Source organism: Camponotus vicinus, unplaced genomic scaffold, assembly GCF_025532165.1.
Source record: "Camponotus vicinus isolate PSW18456_S1 unplaced genomic scaffold, iyCamVici1.0 SCAF_14, whole genome shotgun sequence".
NCBI lineage: Eukaryota > Metazoa > Arthropoda > Insecta > Hymenoptera > Formicidae > Camponotus > Camponotus vicinus.
Genome location: NW_028141950.1, coordinates 7,602,275 through 7,622,656, shown reverse-complemented (window position 1 = coordinate 7,622,656; position 20,382 = coordinate 7,602,275). Strand labels below are relative to the sequence as shown.

Sequence of the window (20,382 nt, the reverse complement as noted above, 5' to 3'; positions counted from 1 at the left end):
ACCTTAATACTTTTATGTACAAAATAATGAGAGGAATCAATTGGTGTAAAGAAAACACATAGTTGTTTTTAAGAAAAAATAAGGAATTGTTAATTGCAAATTACATATTTTTTCTTCAAAACAACTATGTGTTTTTTTTACACCAGTTGATTCCTCTCATTATTTTGTACGTAAAAGTATTAAGGTAAGATAATCGAAAAATGAATATTTTACAAGATATTTTACGGTTTATGTAAAATTAAGAAATTATTTCAAGCCTCATAACTCAAAAAGTACTTAACGAAAAGGTACTTAATTATAGTGTTTTGGAAAGCTCTCGAGATAAGCTACAAGAATATGCAATGACAAATAGTAGGTTCCGTTTAAGAAATTGAAGGTGACCTTCATGTGACCTTCAAATAACTCTTCAAGGTCAAACCAATGATACCATCTTATGGCCCCCTCGAAACCAAACAACTTTTGTCTGAAACATTTTTCTCTCCCGGGCTTGGTTTTCGAGTTATTCTCCATTAAAGGTTAAAATGGTCCACCCTGTATACATTTGTGCGCGCGCGTGTGTATATATAAAGAATTCTTTCTATATACAGGGTGCTTTTAAAGTGACTATCTATTTTACGAAATAATAGAAATTATAAAAAAAACATCTTTATATTAAAAAAATAAAGAAATATATATATATATATATATATATATATATATATATATATATTATTATTATTATTATTATTATTATTATTATTATTATTATTATTATTATTATTATTATTATTATTATTATTATTATTATTATTATTATTATTATTATTATTATTATTATTATATAATTAAATTGCAATAAATGGTGGATTAATTTGACGAATTTGCGTAGCATCTTCAAATATTTTGCGTGAGAAATTCCGCGAGGAAATTTCTTCGCCGCAAACACATCCTGAATATTACCAGGAAGATTTCCGGTTAATTTGCTTTCTATTGGACTGGCCAGTTTCTCGTTGCCCATCTCTTTAATATGTTGATCTTCCTTCTCATCATTCCCTCGATCGAACTCCTTCTTCTTCTGCTTCTCTATATCTCTTCCTTCTTCATTTCCTTCTGCAACTCAACCCTTCTACGGTCCTTATTTATTCGCATCTATTCCTACCATTTATTATGATTTCCACTGCTTTCATTTTCAATTCTTTTCGCAAAATTCGCTTAAAAATATCGCTTTTGTTATTAACTTTTTATGTTGCACATTTTTTGCTATTGTAAAATATTGTAATATTTAAATTTTAAAAGTATAGTTATTGAGATTTCTTTCACGGTAATATAAAAAATTGATTATTATAATAGTATTGTGTTTTAAAAATTACTGAATTCGCTCTTGTTTAATTCAGATTATTAAATTTTAATTGCTCTTCTCTCTAATTTTTCTTTTTACTTGAAATTATTAAAATTCATATAATTATACATGTGTGTGTGTGATTATATATAATTATTTTTTCCTAAATAAATACCGATTAATAATTTTGAAAATCTCAAAAATTATTTTTTGTCAAAGCTCGATAAATTCCATTCCAATTCCATCTCTCGTGACAGTTATTAAATAATTTCATCAATATCTCTCTTACTCGCGAAAATCATCGATTACGAAAATAACCAATCACCTAGAGCCACGTGTTGACGTAAGATCGCGCCTTTTCCCGGTCTGGCAAGTTTCCCGCGTTACATTCGTCTCTTGACGGTGGTCTCGTCTCAGATCCGCTTTAAGTGATTACTGCACATTTCCATACGCGGAACGGAAGGCCGAAGAACGGAAACAATGTATCCTCGGAACAAGCGGCTCGGATATCGCGCATTGTGCTCCCCGATATCGCGGCGATTCGCTAAACAAAACGGCCACTGGTTCGCCACTCCTCCTCCCAAACATTTCGCCGCCACCGGGAACGGGAGATGCTCCTAGTGCCTGAGCAACCCTCCTGGATCCGTTTCTTCCGCCCGCCAACCGCGGGGAACGAATGGCATTCGTTAATGCGCGGAAATAACAACGAGCGATACGAGATGATGCGCTTTCACGTCGCTGAGCCATAAAGCTTCGCATTTCGTGCAGAGACTGCACATCATCGCTTCATTGAGATTGAGATTTTGTACAATCATACCATAATTGATTAAGCATGATTGACGTATCCCGACAAAAACAGTACGTGAAATCCACGTTATTACCACGTAGATTAATATCGTTGAATCCACGTGGATATTCGAGTGGATAATCCGCTCAAAAACGGTACTAGAATCTACGTGGAATCTATGTGAAAATTTCATGAACTTTCGAGACATATTATTTTCTTCATTTTTGATAAGTGAATATCTTGGACATTTATAAAAGTATATAAATACATACACTCGGCCATAAGAATAATTTTATTTTTATTTATATTTTATTTTTAATATACGCAATAAATAGGCTATCTCCCATTTATCCGTTTAATTTCAAATAATCTGTTCCATATTCTGAATCCTAACAAGCGATCCAGATTATTAAACAAATTATTTTAAATTAAATCAGTTTATTAAATTAAACTGACTAAAGGACCGTCTACAATGAAAATAATATCGGTGGAGTGGACGGTGGAGTAAGGCGTAAGACTAGGAGTAATGCGAAATGGAAAAGAACCATTCGCTTACGCCTTACTCCACCGTCCACTCCACCAATGTTACTTCCATCGTAGACGGTCCTTAAAAGAAAAAATAAACTTCGGACCGTGTTAGTATCAGTTCTTTATATACACTTTATGACGAAAAGTTGAATACGAGTTAGCTAATTTGATGCAGCGCCGCATAGCGGCAAAGCGAGGAAGCATATTCTATATACATATGTACTATTACATATTTAGAAACATACAGATATAATCATTTTTTTAGCAAACTTTTTTATCTTTCTGAAAGATTTCAAATACAATATTGCAAATACAATATTATATAAAATATAAATATTATAATATTATAATATAATTATAAAAAACATGATGCAGGTATATTTCTGAAATATTTCAGATACAAAATTACAATTGAAAAATTTTAATAAAATATCTTTTAACATTACAATATACCGAGTCGTTGAATGATTAATCATAATTTCAATAGAAATATCCACATGAAATCTACATTGATATTTTGAGAATAAAGTACCTCGATGTAATAATGAAAAAAGAAAGTTGTATCCACGTAGATAATTCGTGGATAAATCTGCATCCACGTAAGCCACGTAAAATACGTGGATTCGACGAGGATGTGACGTAACTGTTTTTGTCGGGATAGCCCATACAGCACAGAATATTGCGGCAATATTATTAATATTGTTGCAATATTGCAGCAACATTGTAATATTGCTGCATTATTGCAGCAATATTATTAATATTGTTGTAACATTGCAGCAACATTGCAATATTGCCGCAATATTACTGCAATATTCTGTGCTGTATGGGAGAGGTGCGTCAAATATTTTAATACATATACAGGGTGGTTTAAAAGTCTGGAAACGGCCAATTATTTCCGAAAATAGTGGTCCTATGGGAAAATGTTTCAGACAAAAGTTATAAGGTTTTAAGCGACGCATTACATAGTAATATTAGTATGACTTTGAACAGCGTCGTCAAGGTCACGTGAAGGTCATCTTGAATTTTTAAAGTGGAAACCTTAATTTTTTGTTAGATATTCTTATAATTTACCTTGAGAGCTTTCCAAAACACTATAATAAAGTACTTTTTTATTGAGTATTTTTCGAATTATGAGACTTGAAATAATTTCTTCGTTAAGATATTCATTCTTTTTTACTAAATATTTATTCTTTTTATCAAAAAAGTGTGAGATCCGATTTATTGAATCCTTTGTTGAGTTTTTATGGCGTAATAAAATATTAAAATTCTATATCGTTATTTTTAAATTACGTATAATATAAGAAAGAACCATCTTCAATATTTCATAAATTATTCATTATTGGCATATGTGACTTTTATCAAACATAATTTACATTATTTTCGCGTAGATGTTAACTATTATAGTTTACGGGTAAATGTCCTGTATTCTGGAAAAAACTCGCGAGATAAATACGAAATCTGAATTATCGAGCGAGTATTATATTAAGTTTTCGTTGACGACCGCATGGAGCGTCGTCGTCGATAAATACATATCAACATATGTGACTTGTCAAATGTCACGCTCAGCTGACTGAGCGTTCGACCGATGATTAACTGGTGTCGCAAAAATATTGCGGAAGTCGAGATTCCTGACAGCAGTTTCACAAACGTCAGCGCGACTGACAGTCGAGCGTAAATTGCGAAATGATGGAAAAGTGGACGATAACTCGCGCCTGCATTTTTATCGTCTTGACATTCCTATCCGCGAACACCGGTCATTGTTTACGCGAAGGAGAAGATGGAAAAACCGATTCGCCGGTGCCAATAGTGCTTTGGCACGGAATGGGTGAGTTTTATTGCGACTGTCTTCGTTACAGATTATTATTAGTTTGTTTCCGACGAGTTGCAATATTTATCATATCTGTGACTTTTTTTTTTGTGTAAAATTTCACACGTCAAATATGTTAATTCAATCTAATTTTATTTTAAAGAACGTTCTTTCCTCTATATTTACTCTAAAAAAATTATAATCTTATCGTAAAGAACGATATATATGTTTATCGACATTTGTTTCACATAAACATCTTTATTATCGCTTAAAAATAAAGTTTACATAAATATTTTTTTCTATAATTAAAGATTAAAGTACACTTGATTAAACATCAAGTCAACTTAAAATATGAATATTTCAAGTTAAAATAAAATGTATATCTTTTGTGCCAAGGTTTATATTTGTGGATATACTCTGTAATTTATTAATTAATTAAACTTTTTAATTCAAGGTATCTTAAATATATTATTTTTTTTAATATCGTATTAATAAATATGATAATATATTTCCAAGCGCAAAAAATTTTTTACATATTTTTATTTTATAATTTTGTAGAGAATATTATTTCCTATTTTACAATTAATTAATCATTGTTTTTCAGAATTTTCAGAAATATTTAACTGTAATAATTAAAGCATATTTTTGCAGGTGATAGCTGCTGCTTCTCTTTCAGTCTTGGAAAAATACAACATGTTCTTCAGAATGAGATACCTGGAGTTTATGTCAAATCTATACGCATTGGAGATAACGATATAGAGGTTGGACATAAAAGTGTCATATTCGAAAGCATATTTTATTAGAAAAATATTATATAAAATATTAGCATAAAATATTTATCTTAAAAATATATTAGATAATATGTTAAGAATAGAGAGATAGAAAGAAAATAAAGAAAGATAATATATTAAGAATATTATCTGGTAATTTCTGATTATCGAATAGTAGCATCAATATAAGTCTCATAAAAGCATCTATTATTGAAGTAACAAATTAGAATAAATAAATGTACAGATAAAAAAATATATAATATTTTTATAAATATATAAAAACATAAGGTAATAATGTATAGATAAAAAAAATATATAATTTTTATTCCGTTACTTTATTTTATGTCTGTTTTAGTGCAGAATTTAAACATAATATTTTTTCTAATCTAGGACGTTGAGAACGGCTACTTTGGGAATATTAATGAGCAAATTAAAAACGTATGTGAGCAACTGTCGCAAGACACAAGACTTCAAAATGGATATAACGCCATTGGCTTCTCTCAAGGGTCTCAATTCCTGTAAATTGCTTTATTTACTTGCAACGATAATATAATTTCGATTAAGATTTTTTACGCAAAAAGTCATGTCTCATTTTCTCCATTGAAAGGCGAGCAGTGGCCCAAAGATGCCCCGATCCGCCAATGCTGAATTTGATATCTTTAGGCGGTCAGCATCAGGGTGTTTTCGGGATACCAAAGTGTACGGATACATCTCGATTGTGCAATTATATGAGACGCATGCTGCGTTACGCCGCATATTTCGAGTACGTATGACCTTTGAAAATTTACAATTAATCTTAAGTCTTAGCACTTATCTGTTTTTAATAGAGAGAAAAAAAAAGAAACGTATTTTATATCCAATTTTTTCTCTAGGTATATTCAAAAGTCCTTAGTACAAGCTGCCTATTGGCACGATCCCTTGCAAGAAGATGAATACCGAAACAAAAATGTTTTCCTTGCCGACATCAATAATGAAAATACTATCAACTCTGTACGTGAGAATGATTATGCATTGAAATTTTAAATTCTATTACAGCATAATTTTAATCGATATGACTGTAAAAAGATGACGTATCTTATTAAAATACCTCGATACGTAATTTTAATGATGTCATTAAATAGATCAAATGTTATATATTGATTAATCTTCCTTCTATTAATTTATATTCTTTATTAATTTATCTTCTTTTATTAATTTTATTAATTTATCTTCTTTTATTAATTTTATTAATTTACATTCTTTTATTAATTTTATTAATTTATCTTCTTTTATTAATTTTATTAATTTACCTTCTTTCATTAATTTTATTAATTTATCCTCTTTTATTAATTTTATTAATTTATTTATTATTGTCATCAGGTATATAAGGAGAATCTTCAAAAGCTTCGAACTTTAGTTCTCGTTAAATTCGAAAATGATACAATGGTCGAACCAACGGAGTCGGAATGGTTTGGATTCTACAAATCTGGTCAAGCGAAGGAGATACAGACTCTGCAGGAAAGCGATCTGTATCTGCAGGTATGTAATCGTATAATCGATGTTGAAATATGTTATCATTTAATGCGTATGTTTTTTTCTTATTTTATCTGATTCGTAGGACCGGCTCGGATTACACGAGATGGAAGAAGCCGGCAAAATTCACTTCCTCTCATTACCTGGCGATCACTTGCAATTCACACTCACCTGGTTCGTCGAAAATATCGTTAAAAAATATTTAGCGTAATTTCGAAGGGATACTTGTACATTCCATCTATTTAAACACTCTAGAATTAGAAAATTTAAATACTCTAGAATTAGACTAAAATGACGTACAAATATATATGAACCAAACTTTTTTTTTAATAAAATTGAGTTTTACTTTTTTTTATATTAATTATCTACTATATTAAAAAAAATCTCTCTCTTTCTAATTCTCCACTTTCCTCTCTATCCTGATCGAATATTGATAATTTACTTTCCAGATCAAGTATCTTCCAAAATTTTTTTCTAATGATATATTTTTGTGGAAACTCACAAAGGAATGAAACGTATAAAGTAAGCTTGAAATTTTCTGATGAACTTATTGCTCGACTTTTTCACGCTGATGCTTTCTTGAGAACAAGAGCCTGCAACGAGAAGAGGGATGAGATTTCACAGAAAAAAATCTATGAAATATTCCTGAGGTATATATATCTGTGACATAATTTATTCTGTATCAGTCCTCCTCCCTATTTACTCCGAGATCTCCTGATTTATTATTCCATGCTGTTTGTACTCTCTCTCTCTCTCGACGGAATAATAACGCGCCGCGAAACCGCGAAGGGCCGATCGAAGAGAGAGAGAGAGAGAAAGAAAGGGAGGGGGAGGGAGACTCCGCAAAAGAGAATGCAACGTAATTCGTACTGTTCATTGTCGCATGACGCGATTGTATATAGACCGGGGGGTGGTGTGGGGGAGGCGAGACGACAGGGAAACGCGGAAGAGGCAGGAGGGTGCGCCGCCACCATCCGCCCGCGCCCCCTCCCCCCCGCCACCCCTTCCCCCGGTCGCGCAACAAAGCCGCGGGATGAGAAAACATTAATCTAGGCATGTTTTGCAATCTCGCCCGCTCGCGGTGTAGCTACATATAATGGAACGCTGTTATTGCTACGCTGTTATGGCGTGCGCGCACAATGTTCGTTTTCGTGCCTCTTCCTCCCATCGTCGTCGTCATCGTCGTCGGCGTACAGATTGGAGGCGGGCACGTGTGTTTGCCAGGAAAGCGACCAAGATTAATATTTCGAAGGTAACGAAATGACGACGACGACGACGACGACGCGAAGATTCGCGGCCGATACCTCTCTACAACGCGCGGACACAGGTGTTGCTCGTGTGGGAGGGTGGGAGGGGGTGTACCGTCCAAATATCGATATTTTATATGAATATTTTCCTGGCGCCGTTAATCCTTTAGCCGGGATACGCGGTGCTAAGAATCGTGATGTCTGCGAATAATCGGGACATCTCGGGGTTGATTATTTATAACATGGTTGTTTTATGTCGTCTAGAAGAAAAGATATATAATGAACCCAGCAAACACCAAATAACAGTTATATAATTGTTATATAACAAAAGTTATATAACAGTATGTTATATAACAATTATATAACTGTTATATAACAGTATGTTACATAACAGTTATATAATTGTTAGTTATAAAACAGTATGTTATGTAACAGTTACATAACATGTTACAATTATATTGTTGAGTGGGAAATTATAACTAACAATTATATAAATGTTATTTGGTGTTTGTTGGGAAATTATTTAGTATAAAAATATTATCCCAGCAAACACCAAATAACAATTATATAATTGTTAGTTATATAACAGTTATATAATTGTTAGTTATATAACAGTATGTTATATAACAGTTACATAACATGTTACAATTATATTGTTGAGTGGGAAATTACAACTAACAATTATATAAATGTTATTTGGTGTTTGTTGGGAAATTATTTAGTATAAAAATATTATCCCAGCAAACACCAAATAACATTTATATAATTGTTAGTTATATAACAGTATGTTATATAACAGTTATATAATTGTTAGTTATATAACAGTTATATAACAGTTACATAACATGTTACAATTATATTGTTGAGTGGGAAATTACAACTAACAATTATATAAATGTTATTTGGTGTTTGTTGGGAAATTATTTAGTATAAAAATATTATCCCAGCAAACACCAAATAACAATTATATAATTGTTAGTTATATAACATTATGTTATATAACAGTTACATAACATGTTACAATTATATTGTTTAGTGGGAAATTACAACTAATAATTGTATAAATGTTATTTGGTGTTTGCTGGGAAATAATTTAGTACAAAAATATTATCCCAGCAAACACCAAATAACAATTATATAATTGTTAGTTGTAATTTCCTACTCAACAATATAACTGTTATTTGGCGGTTGCTGGGATATAAATTATATGAGTAGATTATATATTATATTTCATATTAAATAGTATATATAAAATATAATAATAAATAATATAATATAATATAATATATATAAAATACAATAATATAATGTCTAAATAAATAAAACGTCTCCGGGAGACGTGTGTTTGAACCATCCCCGCAACCTCCCCTCTCGCTCTCATTCCATTCCTCATTAAATGCGAACGATGAAACGGCCAAGAACACCGCGAGGATTATTACCGAGAGGCCGGCACAGCCCTTCGGCGCCCAATCGTCGATGTCCTTAGAAGGGCCGCCTCTCGTTGCGATTTCACCCCTGGGGAGGTTTCCGCGCGACGCCGGAGGGAGCGATGAAGGGGAGGGAAGGGTGTAATAAATAGAGGACGGACCGTGAGATGCACCGGTCGCATTCTGCGAATGATAAACGGAGATAAATCGTGCTAACGAGCGGAAACTTAGGATAGCGAGAATTAAATAAATAAAAATATGTGTTTGTGTTCATAAATTTTTGTTGCTTTAAATTCTTCTGCATCGATTAATCAAAATGAAAAACTCCGAAATTATTATACCATTTTGTACAATTTTTTTGTTCAATTATTATTGAAGAAAAGTGATTAAATTGAATAAATAATTAAGGATTAAATTCATGATAATAAGGCAATTTTTTTGGATTTGGATTTATTGGATTAAATTCAAATATTTTCTACTGAAGCTGTTATAAAAAATTAGAATATAAGAATACAAACTGTCTAAAAAAATTCTATATCTCTTCTCATTTCGCTTTTAAAAATTTTAATAAAAAAAATATATAATTTATAAGATATAATTTTTAAAATATAATTTATAAAATATAATTTAATAATATAAATATATAATCTAATATTTAATAAAGAAATGTAGTAAAAAGAATTGATAGCAATTTATATTTTTTGCGCAAAATTGCAGTGATTTTTCAGTAATTTTATAAATTTATAATAATAATAATAATCGAATGTATAGAAAAAAATTTCACCATTCGGCAGAATTGCCTCGCTGCTTTGAGGCTTTCTTTCCTTTTCTAACATCGCGCAAGTTAAAGCGGCGTTCTTTGTGAACTTTTGCGGTCCGCCGGATATCGACGACATGTCGCCCTTTTGTCCCTCCGCGGAAGTTTTATCGAGGAGAACTTGACAAGTTATTAATAGCAGCCTCTTTTCTGATATCTCGTTCCCGCTTCCCGTGAATTAACATCCCCAAGGCTCTCCCAAAAGATCTCTGATGAAGGAAAACAGTGAAAGATTCAGATAATCAGGTAAAGATAGTATCGCAATAATTCCATAAAATAAATTTTTGTTTAAAAAAATTTATGAAAAATATAAGCATCTTAAAGAAAAAAAATTTATCATTATACTAAATTGTAATGTTTTGCAATAAAATTGTAATGTTATTAATATTATATTAAATTGCAATAAAATTGTAATATTATTAATATTATATTAAATTGCAATAAAATTGTAATGTTATTATTATTATAAAACGAATCATTCTTCTGGTCGTTAAATATCAGATCATATAAAAGAAAAAGTAAGAATAATTTAAAAATCTCTCTCAATTTTTATAAATATTTTCGATGAAATTGAATTCGCTAAAAAAAGCCAAAAGTTGAGATTGATTTTTATAATTTTTTTTCCTAATTTTTTATCGCTCAAAATCTCAATCGTGATGTCGCGACGTCTTTATCAATGACAAATCAACTCCGAATCGGTTAGAGAACACACGGGGCCGCGCTAAAGGGGGCTAAGTTTAATTACGAATCCGGATTGTGCGAGTGGTGGCGATGCTCTCGCGTCAATGACTTGGAGTGAATCCATCAGCGAGTGACGCGAATGCGCCTCTGAAAGGGAGCAAATTTTTGTCCGATGAATTAGGACGAAGAGCCCATCGCTCCTTTGACTTTTGTGGACGTGACAATATGAATATTAAACTATTGTTAGACGTATATGCGGGGTGTACTACCCCCGGCCACCCCTGATTCCGTGACGTTCGAGCGGTTCCTGGCCGCAAGGAAATTAATCTGTTTCGTCCTGTCTCCTCCGCTTTTCTTTTCCTGTCGAATTTTGAGAAATCAAATGTGGAACCTTTTGACAAAATTTCTCGCAGATTTATCTTTTTACTTAATTAATTAAAAATTGAAGATTATTCAGTCAATAATATGCTTTTTTCTGTAGATTTCTTAAGAGTTCGAATTATTTTGCTCCTATCGAAATGATATGATTTATATATATTTTTAGATATTTTTTATATATATTTTATTTTTAGATTTATATATATTTTTTTCAAAATATCAAATTCCTGAAATTTTAATTAATAAAACAACTTTAATAAATTTATTAAATTTTCTGCAATTCTGATGTTTAAAAGATGCTAGAATTGCGTATATAAAATACGATCATTCTTTGAAAGATGGAGAAAAAGGGAATTGATATTAATAAAAAAAATTTTAAAATTTTAAAGTTTCAAATTTTGAAATTTATAAATCCACAAATCTTAAAAACTTGAAAATTTGCAAATTTGCAAAATTGTATTTAATCAAAATATGCGCGTTTTTTAATAAAAATTTTGAGTTTCAGAATTTATTAATTCTCTAGATAAGAGGAAATCAATTATGAATTAAGCTTGGAAAGAAATTAAGAAAGATGTAATATTTTTAGAGACACTTTGTATTTTATTATTTTTTGTTATTTGTTTAATAATGCCGTGTTATTTCTATATGTGATATAAACAATCTGCACTTACATCTCCATGTTTCTTCCTTTCTTTCTTTGATAAAAATTATTTTGTGGAATTTCACTCTTTTTCGCGATCCTAGATCTCTGTTTGCAACCCTTTCCTTTCACGCGGCGCGTTCGCATCGCTTTACCCTCGCCGTCATCGGTAAATTTTCTCTTTGTAGATTTTTGTCGGCGTACCTTTAGCCAGGCGTGTGTTGCGCAAAAGATACGCGGTACATACACTATATATTCGTCGGGATTACATTAACGAGATACATCTAAGCGAGCTCGGTCTGCGATTTTGCTAACATCTCTCTCGTGCCTCGCTAAATTAAGTAACACGCATTTAAAGAGCGAACCGTCCGTCCGAATATTTGTAGTTTTGATATAATAAGATATAATATATTGATCTATTTTTAGGGTTTTAAGATTTATAGATTGAGATATTTGAAAATTATTCAATTGATTGCAACGATCCTTTCTCGATTGTCCTCTCGTTTTTTTTTTTAGCAATAATGTAAACCTTGAACATTTTTGCACTATAGCAGAGAGAAGAGGGGAAAGAAAGTCTCATACTATCATATTATTAAAAATTTCATATTAAAAAATATCGAAGCATATTGAATTTTTCGGATCTTGAATTGTTAAAAATGTTCGTAAATCTTTTTTTGTATAAAAAAATATTTTGATGTCAAAATCCTTTTTCTTTTGCGATTGAAAATTTTTTTTTTTACATTTTAAGAGCGAATATTCTTAGAAATCTATAAAAAAATTTTAAACTTTTTTTTATATATTTTTCTCTATTTTCAAATTTTTTAAAAAAATTTCTAAGAAATTTCTATTTCTTCTTTTAAAAAGAATTCTTACATTATAAAATTCTCAAACTTCTAAATTCTTACTCCTTTCTAAGAACAGAACACTCAATTCTTTTCCAAGAGGTTCAATTGATCTAAATTTAATTTTTAATTAATTTGTCAAGATTAAAAGTAGGAGATTAATTTATCTTCATATTTGTGATTTTTAAAACATTTTTTAAATTCACGAATATTTCTGAATTTTTTAATATATTTATTCCTTCTTAAATGGAGAATTAATCTGTTACTTAATTAATGTAATTTTTCTAATAACGATCGAGAGATAAATTTACCATGCATTATAGAATAAAGCGTAATTGCGTCTTGTTATTAAATAAGCCGGCGCAATTTGCAGCAAACTATATCGTGGTATTTAGGGCAACAAATAGAAAGGCAAAGCCTACCACTCATTATTTTTAGGGTGGATTGGCTGAGATATTATGTACCGCGTATACCCCGTCTACCGACGTAATCAATGAATGGACCAGGCGGACAATCCCTCTGTGACAAAAGCCCGACATTTTCCGGCTTTTCAGTCTCATTACCGTAATAATGCAAATGAAAAGGAATTTTGCGAGTTTGTTCAGTGCCTGCTTTTCTTGCTTTTCGCAACCGGCATCTCCATTTTTCGTCCGCCACTCTACCGGAGAACTTAGCGCTCAAGAGATAGAACGTTGATTAGCTACCGTTCATACGTTTCATTAATTAATGTACTTGTCCATTATATTATGAAAAAAAAAATACGTGGTTATTTATTTAGGTAAAACAAGAACCTATATGATATTATTACATAACCAAGTAAGACAATAAATAATCTAAAGTCATATATAATTCACTATTATTATTATTACTCTAGTATTTGATTATATAAATTATATTCTTTTATTATATAAAATATTTATTATATAAATTATATTCTATTATTATATAAAAAAATATTTTCTATAAATATTCGCTATTCATAGAAAAATACGAACATAATTCCAATTCCAAATTATCCTCCCATTGAATGATATAAAAAGTATAAGATACAAATGATGTGTAAATGCTAAAAAATACTTTTTAGAAACATAATTATTAAATTTAATAATTTTGACAAAACTTGAGCGTCCAAATTTAATTTATTCTTGCCAATTACAAAGCAAAAAATAAAAACAAAAGGTAAGACATATTTTTATACCAGCATTAATAGGATCCCAAGTACAATTATAATGTTTAGAGATACATTTATAATAATATATTAATTAGATGTAAAGGTGCACGAAGTGTCGAATAATTAAATCGATAATTTCGAATTTAGAAATAATCGAAAAATCGATATACATTTCACGCGCGATAGCTTTTCAGATTTTATCTTTGCGACGAGAATATAGATAAATCTTTCCATTCGATACGAGGTATATCTGAAAGCGACGAGTGAATTAATCGCGATTGCGAGTAATCGTGATCGTAATCGGGAGATGCGACGCGATGTATTGTCTTGCAGTAGAAAGTTTTTATTTCGATGCGATAACGAAGAAACTTCACCGACTATTGTAAGCATTCTTAATTCGTTGCTAGACTTCATTTCAATCCTCGTATTCTGTTGTATTCTAAATATTAATATGAAACGAACGGGAACTGGGTCAGAATTCCCTTCACAATTCACGTTAATTTTCTAACAATAATTAATATTCAATACATCCGTCGAAGATAATTATTTATCAGAATCGTCGCGAAGAAATAAAAAAAGGAATGGAAGAAATATGTTTGCAACGCAATATTCTCGTCGAAACATGTGCGAGGAGAGTAAACTATGCGAGATTATATAAGAAGGTGTAACAAAGATGAAAGAAAAAAATAATTATCGGGAGAATGTGCGACTTCATATATTGTGGCCGTTAAAAAAGATACACTTTTTCACCTCAAAAATCGCACGAAGAAATGAAGAAACCGAGAGGAAAGTAGAGAGGAAAGATGAGAATAATCTGAAAAGTGTCTCGTTTCAGACAGAAATACGCGCGACTGTGTTTAATAAATAATATACATTAATTATTAAATATTAAAATTGGCAAGACGCGATAATTCGAAGGCAAGAAAGAAGAGAGGACATCTTCTTCTTTTTCGGACCAAAAAATAGTCTAAAATGGTCCGAAACGGTTCGAAATGGTCCGAAACGGTCCGAAATAGTCCAAAACGGTCCGAAATAATCTGAAACGGTTCGAAATGGTCCGAAATATTTTATTATATTATATTAAAATTGGTAAGATGCGATAATTCGAAGGCAAGAAAGAAGAGAAGACATCTTCTTCTTCTTCGGACCAAAAAATAGTCTAAAATAGTTCGAAATGATCCGAAACAGTTCGAAATGATCCGAAACGGTCCAAAACAGTCCAAAACGGTCCGAAATAATCTGAAACGGTTCGAAATGGTCCGAAATATTTTATTATATTATATTAAAATTGGCAAGACGCGATAATTCGAAGACAAGAAAGAAGAGAAGACATCTTCTTCTTTTTTGGACCAAAAAATAGTTCAAAATGGTTCGAAACGGTCCGAGATGATCCGAAACGGTCCGAAACGGTCCAAAATATTATATTATATTATATTATATTATATTATAATAAAAGCGAATATTTTGAAATAAATAAATAAATAAATAACGAAAAAAAGAGAAAACATTTTCTCCTTTTTTTGCGCTCCAATTACCACGCTTTGACTTTTATTTATTAATTTTATTATTTAATAATAATTTAATTATTATTTTGAGCAAAACTTTTATTTTAATTTTGAATATATATTAATCGCACGTACAATAATATTGAGAATATTTAGAGTGGACGATCGACAAAAGTGACCCTTTTTTCCATCGAAAATTATCGTGTCGCGAGGAGACACGACAAACGAGGAAATAGCGAGAAGAAAGAGACGGAGGATAAAATAATCATGACAGATGATGACCTGGCGGAGGGATCTCGACTACTACAATGCTCGCGACCTAACATGCGCGGTGACCATTGACAAGAATAATTCTCCATCGAAAAGCTGCACGAGCTGGCGAAAATAAGGAAAACCGGGGAGAAGTGAAGGAAGAGAGCGAGAGAGAGAGAGAGAGGGAGAGGGAGAAATAAAAAAACTGCGCGCACACGCGCGGAGGGAGAGAAGCGGAGAGCACGAACGTTGGTGTTCCTCAGACAGAGACACATAGCCCCGAGCTATGTAATTCATTACTAAAGCAATCTCACCCTGGCACCCTCTCTAGCCTGCACCCTGCCGGCAGCCCTGCCTCCGCCCCTGACCCATCAGAGCCGCCCGAGAGAGCCCGCACGTTATAATATAAAAAAAGAAGATGAGCGGCGGCGACGGCGGCGGTGGTGGTAGCGGGAGGGTGGGCGCGCAGGACGAAGGGGTGGCGCGGAAGGGGTGGAAGGCGGGTAGGAGAGCGCCCGATTAGAATAGCGCCCCCTGACAACAAAACAAAATGAAACACAAAGCAGTGTTTTCATAATTAAAAAGATTGCGCGCGCTTCTTTCTTCCTACCGTTCCTATTCATGCCTCTTTTCATTTTTCCTTTCTCTCTCCCTCTCTCTCTCTCTCTCTTCCTCTTCTCTTCGGACAGAGAGACGCGAGACAGAGAGACGGAATTCAATAACCCGTGTTAATACCACGTCGTCTTTAGAAACAGGCAGACGTATTAAAATGTTTTAATCAACTCTGACGCGCGAGTGATCGAATCTGAGATCACAATGGTTTCTCGGAGTCAACCGAGAGAGAGCGAAAGAGAGTGAAAACGAGTGCCCGATCACATGTTTATGACGTTCCTCGAATCTCTGGCTGGACCGAAAATTGCACGCCACCTTTTATATTAGCGATAACCCACTCAGCAAACACCAAGTAACATTTATATAACTGTTAGTTGTAATTTCCCACTCAACAATATAACTGTTACATGTTATGTAACTGTTACATAACATGTAACAGTTATATTGTTGAGTGGGAAATTATAACTAACAGTTATATAATTGTTAGTTATATAACAGTATGTTATATAACAGTTATATAATTGTTAGTTATATAACAGTATGTTATATAACAGTTACATAACGTTACAGTTATATTGTTGAGTGGGAAATTATAACTAACAGTTATATAATTGTTAGTTATATAACAGTATGTTATATAACAGTTACATAACATGTTACAATTATATTGTTGAGTGGGAAATTATAACTAACAGTTATATAATTGTTAGTTATATAACAGTATGTTATATAACAGTTATATAATTATTAGTTATATAACAGTATGTTATATAACAGTTACATAACATGTTACAATTATATTGTTGAGTGGGAAATTATAACTAACAGTTATATAACTGTTATTTGGTGTTTGCTGGGCATACATCACAGAATTGTAACATTATTGTAACATTGCGGCAATATTACAATGTTGCTGCAATATTGCTGCAATGTTACAACAATGTTCTGGGAACATGTCAGCGACTGGGACAGATATCTTTATCGAATTTCGCCTATCGTTTGTTCTAATTGAAAGGAAAAGAGAGGAGGAAGATAAAAAACACAGAAACCCGCAATGTCTCCGCGTTTGCAATCAATGCGCCGCGTATCAAAGGAATGCGAGCTCGGGGGAAACGTAAATGGGCGCACTCCAGGGAGACGAGTGCTATACAATATATACTGTGTATCAAGTATACGAGTTGCATCAATCAAATAATTGCATATTTATCCGCCCTTCCGCGTGGATGTGATTACCGAGAGGCAAAATACATCGTCGCTAATTTACGGCGAATTTAACGGATACCCCTTCACCGCCGCGCTTGTCGATTCGTCGATCATTTGGGCGCACATACAACGTGCGACAAAAGCGGGAGGGAGGCGCATGATTTTATTTAGCTCTCCGAGAGGAATATTTGATTTTTCCTTTCGAAGAAAAATGCTGGGAAACGTTAAAAGAGAAACGTTACTAATTCTCTTTCTCTGGCTCCGTTTTCAACAAAATCATCCATATTGTATATTTTTTTACGATAAAGAAATTTTACACATTTACTTTGGGCAAGGTTGAGGGAACGCGCGTTACAAGATTCGTTCGGAATGTAACTTTTTTGTTACATTTTTCGATAACGAGCAACGAGTTCAGTAGTTATTTTTTGAATTTACACGGCATGATTTCCACACAAAAATATATATAAAGAGCATTTAATTTTTTGAGAAATTAATAGATACACAATTTCTATCTTAATCACTTTTAAATCATATCAAAAAATATGTAATGTGAAAAAAAAGAAGATTTTAGTTATATTGACGAATCTATTAGAACAAAAAATTAAGAAAATATCCATTTTACTTTATATTTTCAGAATTTAGAGATCTTGAGAAAAAAAAGATTTTTTTCAGTTTTTTCTGATAAAGATATTAGTTCAAAATTATTTTATCTAAATTTTTACACTATGTCGATAGTAATATTAATATCAAATATCAGTCTTTAATTACATTTTAATACAAATAAATATATTTTAATACAAATAAAATGCTTATAACACGAATGCAAACTTTACACATGTATATATTTTATATATAATTTGATCTTTGGAAATAACGAAAATTGTAACAATTCGTTACTTTTTAAATAACGATAGCGGTAACGAAAGTTACTTTCATAAAATAACTTTATCAATCCAGATTTTAAGAATACAAAAATATCTATATAATACATATGCAAGTCGCATACTTTTTTTATGAAGAGTTAAGTTAGAAAGTCTGGACGTTGCTTTGATTGTGCCCAAAAAGGGCAAAGGCTAAAAATGCGTTCTAAATGTAATATTTACAAACTAGTTACAACATTGAAATTTTTAATATTTTCATATCTATCAGATTTATAAATTGCTCATTTCCATTGAGAGCTGAAGACAATACTATTACGAGAAGACAATAAAGAGTTAGATGCTTTTCTTATCCGATTGGTAGAGGGGAAAAAAAGAAGAGAAACGCTCGCTTCATACGCACTCTTATTTCCCCTACATCACCCCTTCCCGGAGGATTGTGTGATAGAGAAAGCATCTAACCATGCGTGTCTCTGTCCTTCAATCTTGTCGTCAATTGTAGACGATATAAAAGCGCGTAGTATATTTATGTAAATCTAATATACATGTTTTAAGAAAAGGATTAAATATTTTAGAGAGATTTAGTAGGCCCCAAAATAAATTTAAAAGTCTTAATAAATATGAGTCCGCAAATAAGTTGTTTTTTAGATATTTTTATTTTCTTATTTCTCTTGTTTTTGATATTTTTATTTATTAATCCAGTAAATTCAGGTACTAAATTGTTGCACAAAATTTTGCAGATGGATTTTAAGGAAACAAGTCAGAAAATGTGAATTTGATGCAGCATCTGCGTAGACAAAAAAATTTTGAATTATCTTCTCTAATAAAATAAAGCGAAACATCAGCTATATCATTTTTTGCATAAATTATAATAAAAATAAAAATAATAAAACTATAAAAAAATAAAAATGTCAAACACAAAAAAAAATAAAAGTATCTCAAAAACTGATTATTTGCGGATATTTTATTTAGGTCTTTTCGACTTGCTTTTAGGAATACAAAATTCCCTTAAAATATTTAATCTTCTTTTTAAGCACTTGTATTTCTGATCGATTTTTTTATCAAAAAGAATCTTAGCTAATTAATAAAAAGATGAATAAAAAAAATCCGGAGTCTAACTCGAAAGTCTAACTTTTTATTTTCTACAATATACATGTACCAGAAATCAAAATATAAGAGAAAACAATAAAATTATTTCTCAAGTGAAAATGAAAAGAGGAAACAAATGCAGCTGGGTAGAAATTTGCAAGAATTCAATTTCCAGTCCCTCGATTTCGGGCGAATTTTCGAAATATATGTGGAAAAATCTACATATTTAAATTCATCATTTTATTCGCGACGGAAAGGATGTCAAAGGATGTCCTATAAATTGTAAAATTTGTATGCAAATTTTGCTACGTTTAATGTATATATGTACACACTTACGTCCAAGGCCTATCGGTGCCACCACCTGCGTCCCGATACGTTCTCGAGATTTTTGCCCCTGGAGGAGGTCGAAGAAAATCCCCTTGCCGAGCGATCGAGCTTATTTCCGTCTCGACGGGGAAGAAGGCGAGGAGTAAGAAAAGCGAGAGACAAAAAGAAATGAAATAAAAAGTAAAACACACGTTGGCAAGAAGAAAAGGGGGTACGAAGCGGGGAGAAGCGAGTAAAGCGCGAACGGAACGCGGACGAAGAATGACGAAGAAAGAGTAAAAGCGAGAAAAAGGAGAAGGAGGGAGAGAGACGGAGAGGGGGGAGGGGGAGGGGGAAAGGGCGGAAGACAGCGGGGGTGAAAAGCACAAAACACACGCGGAGAGAAAGGGGGAGACGAAGGAGGAGGAGAGCGCAGACCGCGATTTAGCGGATTTTCAACGTAGCCGAATCTCTCACCCCTCGCGGAGGGGTGTGCGCGATTCTTAACGCGGCGGAACCGCCCCCGGAGCCGCGCGGCCAATGGCTGGCGAGGACGGAGGGGTGGCTATCCCCTCCCGCTGGCTACTCGCCAACCGCTCGCTCACCCTCCCG

At 32.4% G+C, this 20,382-nt stretch overlaps 1 protein-coding gene across 1 annotated transcript; it reads left to right on the top strand.

Moving 5' to 3' along the window:
• The first annotated feature begins 4,167 nt into the window (after positions 1–4,167).
• Ppt1 (Palmitoyl-protein thioesterase 1) lies at positions 4,168–7,077 on the top strand. The gene is made up of 7 exons (XM_083088877.1): positions 4,168–4,458; positions 5,092–5,201; positions 5,601–5,728; positions 5,818–5,973; positions 6,083–6,200; positions 6,570–6,728; positions 6,808–7,077. Exons 1-7 carry the CDS (start codon positions 4,317–4,319, stop codon positions 6,931–6,933), a joined length of 939 nt encoding a protein of 312 aa, XP_082945003.1. The 5' UTR covers positions 4,168–4,316; the 3' UTR covers positions 6,934–7,077.
• The last annotated feature ends 13,305 nt before the right edge of the window (positions 7,078–20,382 follow it).